Source organism: Pelophylax lessonae (assembly GCF_965119305.1).
Source record: "Pelophylax lessonae genome assembly, chromosome: 6".
Lineage (NCBI taxonomy): Eukaryota > Metazoa > Chordata > Amphibia > Anura > Ranidae > Pelophylax > Pelophylax lessonae.
The window spans coordinates 14,375,386-14,386,168 of record NC_138773.1 but is presented as its reverse complement, the minus strand read 5'-3'; the positions used below and the strand labels follow the sequence as shown (position 1 = coordinate 14,386,168).

At 38.3% G+C, this 10,783-nt stretch overlaps 1 protein-coding gene across 1 annotated transcript in view; it reads left to right on the top strand.

Annotated features, from left to right (window-relative positions):
- The window catches only part of LOC309558419 (olfactory receptor 1E16-like), a gene marked incomplete at both ends in the record, with an annotated part of 17,820 nt that extends 9,290 nt beyond the window's left edge, over positions 1–8,530 (top strand). Inside the window, one exon of the mRNA XM_082261493.1 lies at positions 7,559–8,530. Coding sequence (XP_082117619.1) covers positions 7,559–8,530 — 972 coding nt within the window. The remainder of the gene's footprint in view (positions 1–7,558) is intronic.
- Between the last annotated feature and the right edge of the window lie 2,253 nt (positions 8,531–10,783).

Here is a 10,783-nt window from a genome sequence, read left to right as displayed (position 1 = left end):
GAGGCTGAAGTATTGTGCAACTTACAGTAATTGTGGAACCCCTGGGTGGGAAATTGTTGTCTTCTGTGAATTTTTCTTTTCCTTAAATAAAAGTGGGTTGCCATGCCCTTAAAAATGCAGTTTTGGATGGGCACAACTTTTTGAAAACACATGCACCACTTGTTTCTAATCACACCGATATTACAATTGGTGGAGATTGTGAGCACAGATGACGGTGATCCAGAGCCTCGCATGCCAAAAACAGTGAGTGCCAGAGACTGTCTGTTTGTGTTTGGTGGTGTGGTGGTGGATGGAAGAAGCCACGCGGGAGAGTGGTGTAAAGCGTAAAGGGGTAACCAGGTGACCTGTATCATTACTTGATCTGGATGCTGTGAGACTCTGTTATGGTGCCGCAGCACTTGTTATATGGTGGAGCACATTGAAATATGAAGATGCACTAGAGCACTGTATGCATGGACTGTTGGGACTTTATTTATTTACCTAATATGTGTTTATGTATTTTTCTTTCAAAACATTTTATTAAAGTTTTTGTAAACATCAAATACATAACAATATGACCCGGTTCACACTACTCCGACTTGGGACACGACTTGTGCGACCTCAAGTCGCCCCAAGTCGCTTGTCATTACAAATTCAATGTAAATGAATGAGAGCCGTCTTAATATGCACTACTGAAGTCGCTCTGACTTCATAAAAGGTTCCTGTACTACTTCAAGGCGACCTCTATCCGACTTGTGCACATAGACTTCAATGGGAGTCGCCTCCAAGTCGGATCCTTATCTATTTTCAAGCGACTGTTATCAGACTTTCCAGGAAGAAGAAAGAGATTAGCCAGGCATTCCCCTACAGACAAAGTCGCCTATCATTTAAGTCTCTTCAAAGTCTCTTCAAAAGTCTCTTCAAAGTCATGCTAAAGTCCCGCTAAAAAGTCACTCCTTCATGGGGCAACTTTCTGGTCGCGGTAGTGTGAACCGGCTCTAAGTGAAGTACAAAGGTCACAAGGTTGACAGTATGTAGACATAAGTCTGTAAAACAACTGACCAGCATCATGGAAAAGACATGTAAGACCTTTGTGCTTTAAATTATGGAAAACAAAAGCATATAACTGGAGCCCAGCGTAACAGAGAAGGGGTTAGAACTTATTTAAAATGTCTCGGTGATCCTTCCGGGGTCAAGGCACCCCCAGGGGGATCATGCTGTTCCCAGACCCGGGGAGATACCACCTTGACAGTGGTTGGGTCTGCCATTTGGTTGTCTAGTGGCTGGGGTTGATAGGGGGTGCCCTCTCATCACAGATAAAGGGAAGAAGTGGGGGAAATAGAGTGACTAGGGGGCCATAAGGGAGAGCCTATTGTAGCAGGTGAGCAGTGGGGGCACCGGATGGGGGAGAGGTGAAAGGGAGAGTAAGACAAAAAGAGGAAAATAGGGAGAAAGGGGGAGGTAAATAATCTTCGCTCCCCCCTAGCAGGGGGGTGGAAGTGAGGGCTTAAAAAGGAGGGGATCCGGTGGTCAAGGGATCAATATATTGTGAATAAAGTCATAAATAAGTGTGTGTAAAGAAAGAAGTTAAGGAGACATAGTTTGTGTGGTGATCAGCCTGAAGTTGGGTGTTGAGTGCAAGGATTCATCAGTCTGAGGTAGTCGGCTGATTGGGTGAATTCTAGCCAAGGAGGCCATGTAGTGTAGAATTTGTCTGGTGATTCTTTCGCTTAGTGAATTAAGTCTTCGTGTTTATGTATTTTTCAATGTATTGTGCATAGGCAAATAGTGCGATATTGATCACTGGTGAAAGATGGGTGAATCTCACTCCTGCTCCCCCCTCAGATCTGCACTCACCAGAAAGCTGAACCCCTGCAAGGGTCAAAAGCACCCCACATAAGCTGCTTACAATCCTTATGGATAATATCCAATATCTCCTTCTCCTCCTCCTCACCAAGTCTGGTCACTGGATGTGCTCACATAGGGATAGTGTGACTCTTCAAAAAAATATTTATTAAGATAAATGCTAAAAACGCACTCACAACAGTACTGATGAATTAAAGCAAAACAATCAACAGTTTTGTATGTCCGGGAACTCAGCCTGCTCTCCTCCAATGAAAAGACTTGTGCTGACACGCCCCATCTGCACAGCCTTTCACAGGGAAGCTCAGTCTACTGCTGCTCCTCCCCCAGCTCTTATGCAGCTGAGAACAGAGGGAATGTGATCACTTATAAAAAAAAATGTATATCAATTTTTTTTTATATCTATAAACACATGTTTTGCCTTTCATTTCTATTTTAAACTGAATGGGTTGTTTTACAAGGTGATTATTTAAAATCACTTTAACCACTTGCCGACCGACGCACGACTATCTACGTCGGCGGGCAGCCCCTCACAGGCAAAGTGATGTAGGGCTACGTCACTAGCTTGTGAGGGTCTAGGGAGCGAGCGCGCGCCGCCGGAGGCGCGCTCCCATTCCCGCGTGGTCACGGACCCCCCCGCGCGTGTGACCGGCGGACCCGATGTCCGCCGGTCACTCTGCGATCGGCGGGGGAGAGGGAGAAAGTCAGGCAGCTTGTGTAAACAAGCTGCCTGTCATTCTCCCCTGTGTATGAAGGATGATCATACGGTTCTACTATGTAGAACCGTTAATCACTCTTCATACATCTGAAGCCACAGCCAATCACAGTAGAAAGCACGCCCCTAGGGACACACATAGCCCCTCCCTTTCAAAAAAAGTTAACCCCTTCACTGCCAGTGTATTTTTACAGTAACAGTGCATATGTATAGCACTGATTACTCTAGAAATGTCACTGGTAACCCCAAAAGTGGCAAAAATGTCAGTCAAGGGTCCGATCTGTCCGCAGCAGTGTCGCAGTACCGCAAAAAAATCGCAGATCGCCGCCATTACGCGTTAAAAAAACAACAAAAATGACAAAAATCTTTCCCTTTGTTAGTAAACGCGATAACTTTTGCGCAAACCAATCAAAATACGCTTTTTGCGATTTTTTTTACCAAACATAGGTAGCATAAAACAAATTGGCCGAAAATTTTAAAAAAATTAGATTTTTAAATTTTTTTGGGGGGGAATTTCATATAAAAAAATGTGAAAAATATTGCTATTTTTGCAAAATTTACGCTCTTTTTTTGTTTATAGCGCGTGATCAAAAAATCGCACAGGTGATCAAATACCACCAAAAGAAAGCTCTGTTTGTGGGGAAAAAAGGACGCCAGATTTGTTTAGATACAGCGTCACACGACCGCGCAATTGTCCGTTAAAGTCACGCAGTGCCGAATCGCAAAATACCCCCTGGTCAGGAAGGGGGTAAAATCTTCCGGGGCTTAAGTGGTTAATAGTTGTCAGGCTCAATTGCCATAATAATTGCAGCTTAATATAATGAATACATTGTCATATATAAAGTAATATAAGAAATAATGGAAAAAAATAGAAAAAAATAAAATAGTTATTTCTTGTTTCCACATTTGTCAAACAATAATAATAATAATAATAATACTTATTATTATTTTTTATTATTATTATTATTATTCTCAATAACAATAGGAGGGCGCTCTGATTCCTCCTGTATTAAATTGTATTGTAACTGTACTGTCTGCCCTCATGTTGTAAAGTGCTATTGCTATTTGAAAGTGCCATGCTATTTGTCGCAAAGGCAATAATTCGGGAAAAGGATTACGAAGAAGTCAAAATATTTAAACCTGGTTCTAACTATTAGATTGTAAGCTATTATGGGCAGGGCCCTTTTCACCTCTTGTATTTTATTGTATTGTAACTGTACTGTCTCCCTTCATATTGTAAAGCAATGTGAAAACTGTTGGTGCTATATAATTCCTGTATAATATTATTATTATTAATACTACTAATAATAATAATAATAATAATCATAATATTATTATTAATAATAATAATAATAATAACCCTTTTATACTCAAAAAAAAAAAAGACAATGCATACACTTGAAATTGAAATGTAACTTTTTTATGTACAAAAGAAAATAATGGCACAAGTTTGTCTATATGCCCAAATGGGGTGATGACATTCAGAAGTCAATAAGGAAGGCTTTTTGATGTGTGTAAAGTTTTTTTTTTTTAAATCTATGTGTATCTTTTTTTGTTTTGTTTTTTTAATTCTTTTTTTTTTAAATAATAATACATTTGCAGAATCATTAGTGTTATTTGTACCCTAACCAATAGGGTGCAGTGTAATTACTGCAGGTGGATCTTCCTCTGAGATGTTTTTATCCAGGTATGCAGTCATGTGCTATTACATATAATAAATATTTAAGCCTAGGAGGTAAAGCTGGTTGGAGTGGGGGGGGGGGGGGGGGCATCGAATGCCACCAAACTATAAACAGTTAAGAAAACAAAATATCTTAATCTTTATCTTATTTGAATTGGTTAAATTTCTGAACTGGAAAACTGATTATTATTATTATTATTATTACTATTATCATTATTATTATTGTGATTGTTTTAATAATAATAATACAAATAATACTAATAATAATATTAATACTAATAATATAATTTTATTACACATTATCACCATATAACGTAGAAGTGAATTTAGTCTTTTTACACTCAGTATTGATCTTATGTTTGTTAATACATGTTTTTTTTTTTTTTTTCCTGTAAACTGTTTTTTTTATTTTTATTTGGGAAAATAATGTGTCTCTAGTCATTTATTAAAGATATTTTTTTTCATATCTGAAAGATGGTGACTTGTAAAATACACATTGGGCATTTATTTTCTGTGGGACCAATTTATTCCATGTCTCTGAATTACATCACTTGATCTGAAGGTATATTAGTCGCACGGATCTGGGTTTATCATTCCGACTTGTACAATGACCATTTTTTGTCATAATGAAATGAGAAACTTTTTTTGGTTGCAGGGGAATACCTTTGTTTTTCACATTCTGATACTTTACCTTTGTGTTTTTTTTTTTTTTTTCCAACAATTGTGTTACATTAATTTAATGAAAAGAATTGTAATCAGGCACATTACGGCACTGGCACTGGTAAGAATCTGCACATTGGTGCCTATGGGACCGGGCTGATTGAGCTTTCCCATGGTGAGCCATAATATTAGGTGTTTTTTTATGCAGCAAAAAACAATAGAATTAAACTTGTTAGTGTGCACATTCCATAATCATAATCACAGAGAGCTAGTTAAAAACAAAAAAAATGAAACAAATAATATTCCGTCTGCATTGGAGGACCAATTGATTTTTAACTAGATTAGCCCATTTTACAGAAAATGATTTTGTTAGAAGAATATGCAATTTTCGGATTGCACTCTGTTTGGGAATGAAAACTAGATCTGCAAATAAGGGTTTGATTCATTCATAAATAGGGACAAATATATAGTTAGTGAGGCTGAAAAAAGACATCAGTCCATCCAGTTCAACCTATGATGTGTGTGTGTGTTTGCTGCTAACCGTACATTGTATACCCCTGTATGTTGTGGTCTTTAAGGTGACTGTCCTACAAATTTTTGAAACCATCGATACTCCCAGCTGACACCCCCACCCGTGGAAGAGAGGTCCACATCCCCACTGTTCTGACAGTAAAGAACCCCCTATGTATTTTAAGGTTAAACCGCTTTTCTTCTAGTTTTAGTGAGTGGCCACGTGTCTTATTGTATTCCCTTTCTCTGAAAAGTATTTGTACATTGATATCATATCCCCCCTCAATCGTCTCTTCTACAGAGAGAATAAGTTCAGTGCTTGTAGTCTTTCCTCATAGCTGATGTCCTCCATTCCCCTAATTATCTTTGTTGCCCTTCTCTGGACTTTCTCCAGTTCAGCACATCCTTGTAGGTTGCTACATACTACATTACGGCAGGTCTGTTTTGATGTACGGCTTATGGGAATTTTATTTCACTACATACTGACGTCTAGAGGCGGGACGAGCTCCCTCCCCAGTCAGCAGCAGTGGTCACAGGACAGGACTAGAACCCCTCTAAGCCTGAGCTGCTCACACAATGACACAATGTTTCATTTGGATCACAGTGTGCTGGGCAGTTACTGTGCTCTTCACATTTCAGTAATTTTTGGGGCTGGGAGCTTAAAAAAGAGGAGTTGCAGGTGTGGAGATCTAAAATAATGGGTGAGAGAGTTGAAAGAGGCACTCATTGACTATAAGCTTCATTTGTGGTCAGGGAATAGAGCCGAGATGGAGAACGTGACATAGTTAAATAACTACGGTAGTAGCATGCCAAAACCGTCGTTCGGGCAGGCCTGTAAAATTAAAAAAGAATAGCGCACACATGCAAAAGAAATGACTATCAAATATGGAGACAATCCATAAATAAAAATGGGGATTTAGTCCCACCATATGGCCATATCGTGCTCAAGCCCACCACTGCGTCAAAGTACCCCATTATCAATGGGTCCTACACTATCCATAAAAAAGGGGTGAATCCAGCCTCTCCAACCCTTGGAGACAACACTCCTTGCTGGGATGGATGTGCTAATTCACTACAAAGGACTCCTCCTATATCTACTTGATGGTGGACTCTGATAGAGTACAGGTGTGTGTGGGGGGTGGGGTGCTCAACCTCAGAAGTCTGGTCAGACCGAATACATAATAAACAAGCAAAAAATTGGGGGAGCAAATAGATATACATGTTCAGGGTTTGCTCCCCCAACTTTTTGCTTGTTTATTATGTATTCGGTCTGACCAGACTTCTGAGGTTGAGCATCCCACCCCCCACACACACCTGTACTCTATCAGAGTCCACCATCAAGTAGATATAGGAGGAGTCCTTTGTAGTGCATTAGCACATCTATCCCAGCAAGGAGTGTTGTCTCCAAGGGTTAGAGAGGCTGGATTCACCCCTTTTTTATGGATAGTGTAGGACCCACTGATAATGGGGTACTTTGACGCAGTGGTGGGCTTGAGCACGATATGGCCATATGGTGGGACTAAAACCCCCATTTTTATTTATGGATTGTCTCCATATTTGATAGTCATTTCTTTTGCATGTGTGCGCTATTCTTTTTTAATATACATGTTGCTTGGTCCATAGCTGCACCGGCTTTAGATATGAATGTTCAGGATTTGCTCCCCCAATTTTTTGCTTGTTTATTAGGCCTGTAAAATAAAGAGGGCCCACCAAGAAGGAAGGAAGAAGAAGGGACTGTTGTAGAAAAGGGTGGGAGGGATAACGAGTCCTGCGGCAGCCTAGAAGAGGTGGGGGCCCGACCCTAAATAGGCGGCTCCTCCCCTCCCACAACTCCAGGCTCTGCCTTCCCATGTATCTAGATTAATAAATCCTTGACCTACTAAAAGGTTTACAAAGTGAGACAGGAAGAGATATTCCATGAACTGTTGAGATTTGGTTATACAAAAAATTCTTAACATCCTCTGATAGAGCCATATTGGTCCAAGTTTTAGCTTATAGACGTTCAGTATGTGCCAAATATTGTAGAAAGACATCAAGGGATGACCTGAATTTTAGAAAATCAAAACAGAGACGAGTGATGTTGAAAAAAGCTTCACATGAAAGACATGAAAACTGTAACCTCAATGTCTAAATATACATTTTGATTTTAGATGATTGTAGACAAGGAGGAATCCAGCCTTCAACAATTACCAGACACTCAGAACAAGTCTTCTATCAGTGATGTTTTCATCGTTGGGTTCAGAATTTCCCTGCACTTCAGACTTTTTTTCTTCATCTTGTTCTTATTCATCTACATTCTGACTTTATCATGCAATCTCTTGATCATCTTGCTGATGTTCTTCTCTAAACTTTCACATTCTCCTATGTATGTGTTCCTCTCCAATCTGTCACTGTCAGAGATCTTTTTCACCAGTAACATTGCCCCCCCCATGCTCCATGTTATACGTAGAGATGGTGCTATTTTTTCTCTTGTTGGCTGTTTTATTCAGTTTTACTTATTTGGGTCGTTGGGTGCATTGGAAAGTTTCCTCCTCTCTGTGATGTCCTATGACAGATTTCTGGCTATCTGCAAACCTCTTAATTACAGTTTAATCATGAGTCCCAGGTTGTGTCTTTCTCTGATTCTTGTCTGCTGGATGATGGCATTTTTGATCATGTCCATCTCTTTAAGTTTTTTGAAAACTTTGAATTTTTGCAGCATGAATATGATTGATCATTTCTTCTGTGACTTTGTTCCTTTATTGAAGCTGTCTTGTTCGGACACCTCCACTGTTAAAATCGCTGTGTCTTTACTTTCATCAACAGCCACTGTGTTCCCATTTCTTCTAATCATAGCTACTTATGGGTTTATCATCAAAGCCATCTCCAGGATTTCTTCAGCAAAGGGGAAAAAGAAAGCCTTCTCTACTTGCAGTTCCCATCTTGGAGTGGTTTCCTTGTACTATGTAACCTTGATCATGGTCTATGAGGTCCCATCTGGGCATTCATTGGTGGCAAACAAAGTTCTATCACTTCTCTATACAGTTCTCACCCCACTTTTGAATCCCTTCATTTATACTATGAGGAACCAAGAGATCAAGACAGCAATAAGACAAATATGGACATCCAAAAGGAGAATTTAAATTTTCAAAACATTTTTTGGTTGTTTTTGTTATGTAAAGGAAGAAAAAATAAAAAGTTTTTTTTTTTTAAATCCTAAATAGCTATTTTTTTGTAAACAACAAATAATTGATGACTAAATGAACACATATTTTGAAACTATCCATATAATTTCACAATATCCAGTACATCCGGAAAGTATTCACAACACTTCACTTTTTCCACATTTTGTTATGTTACAGCCTTATTCCAAAATGGATTAAATTCATTTTAAAATCCTACAAACAATTTCCCATAATGATAACATGAAAGAAGTTTGAAATCTTAGCAAATTTATTAAAAACAAAAAAACGAAAAGAAAATCCCATGTGCATACTGTAAGTATCACAGCCTTTACTCAATACTTTGTTGAAGCACCTTTGGCACCAATTACAGCCTCAAGTCTTTTTGAGTATGTTGAAAAGATGTAAAGTGGGTGGGGCGCTGCTCTACATATATTACTCGGAAATTTACTATGAAAAAAAGTGCTTAGTGTTTAAAAAGCGCTCATAGTGGTACATTAAAACCTATATATAAGACAAATGCAAAACAAGCAACAGAAATAAATCAATAAATGCTTCTGTGACCAGAAATTATATAACTATAAATATTTTTCTGTAAGCAAAAATGTGTCTAGTGCTCGGTTAAAATTACTAGGTGCTGTGTAGTTACATACAAAAGTTACTGCATATTATAAAATAAAGTCCTTTTGGAAATTCATCAGAAATAAAGTGACAGGTGCTCTTTAAGTTCCAAATATGCTTAAATGAGTGTTTGTTGCTGGTGTTCCTCAAGCCGTGCTCCCCCTATAGTGCCTCGCTCACCAGAAAGCTCTCCCCTTTGTGGGGTAGTAGACTTCCAAAACAACCACTGTTAGGGACAGAAGACCTGGAATCCACGTCCGAGTATCACTCTGTATTTGGAGAAGCAGACCTATGGCCCATATACGGTAGAGTTCCTTTTCTTTATACCTCGTTACACAAGTGAAGATATGAAGAACGATAGCCCATAGTGCAAAAGAGTATGGTACCTTTATTATAAAAACATTCCAATGCACTTACAGCAAGCCAGCATATTAAACAGAATGAGAAAAACTAGGAAGTCCGGGTACGGTGTGTTCCACGGACTCCAACCGGAAGTGACGCAAAGATGCTGATAGCTCTTCCCTACGCGTTTTGTCATCAGGAGCGGTGCCATACTGCCTCACCTCTCGGCATTTATGTGTTCTGGTTACCTGGCAACCCCAAGTCACACGATTGGTGGCCATATTTGGACAGATCCTCTTAAGAAATCCTATGCAATATTTCTAGCCCATTTGATGTATGTGAGAGACATATGCTAAGTACATGAATAAAGCCAAATGTATACTACAATAAAAGCATAATATATTATCACGGACTCGTAGCATCCTAATATCTCCAGGGTATGCTGTGGTCAACCAACCCCATTAAATACATCTAGATACGCAAACAAGCTTAAAAAAGAACATACATGTATGTCACATAAACATTGTTTAAAAAAAAAAAATACAAGTTAATATCAAAATAAACACCCTAAACACTAAGATATATATAATATATATGAATCCTAAACAATATATGTATATAATGTATACTGTATAGAGAAAAGAAACGATTGCTATGTAAAATAATAAAGATCCCTATATGATGGAATAAAAATATATAAAATATAAACTAGAATAATAACAAAATGCTGAAAAAGGGGGTTCCCATGAAATCAGACCTTTAAGGCATAAAGGCCCGATATCTAAAAGTAAATATGGAAAGACTTACTACTGGCAGATAATTTGCTAAATAGTGGAAGACCCGCAAGAAGCTAAACCCTATTAAATGTAAAAGGCACAAAAAAGGGGGGGCTATTGCTGTACTCACTTTCTGAGGAAGAGAGATTATAGTAAAGTCCCTAATGGTGCAGCCTAAGAATTAAAAATTTGTGAGAAAACAATTCAGGTTTATATCTATGTTCAGGCCATCTGGTTGAAAGGTATTGAGCAAAAAGATCAATTTGGTTTCATTCTGTGAAACTTTTATTTGTTTATTGTCCCCCTTCCAATGTCCCTTTAATATGTCTATTCCATAAAAAGGATACAATTCTAGCTTTTTCATGTCATCAGTTTTGGTTTAGTTTTAAAAAGAAACACATTATTATTTGTTTTATTTCATAATTATACTTCATCACATAATATAAAGTTTTTTTTTTTTTCTTAAATCTATATC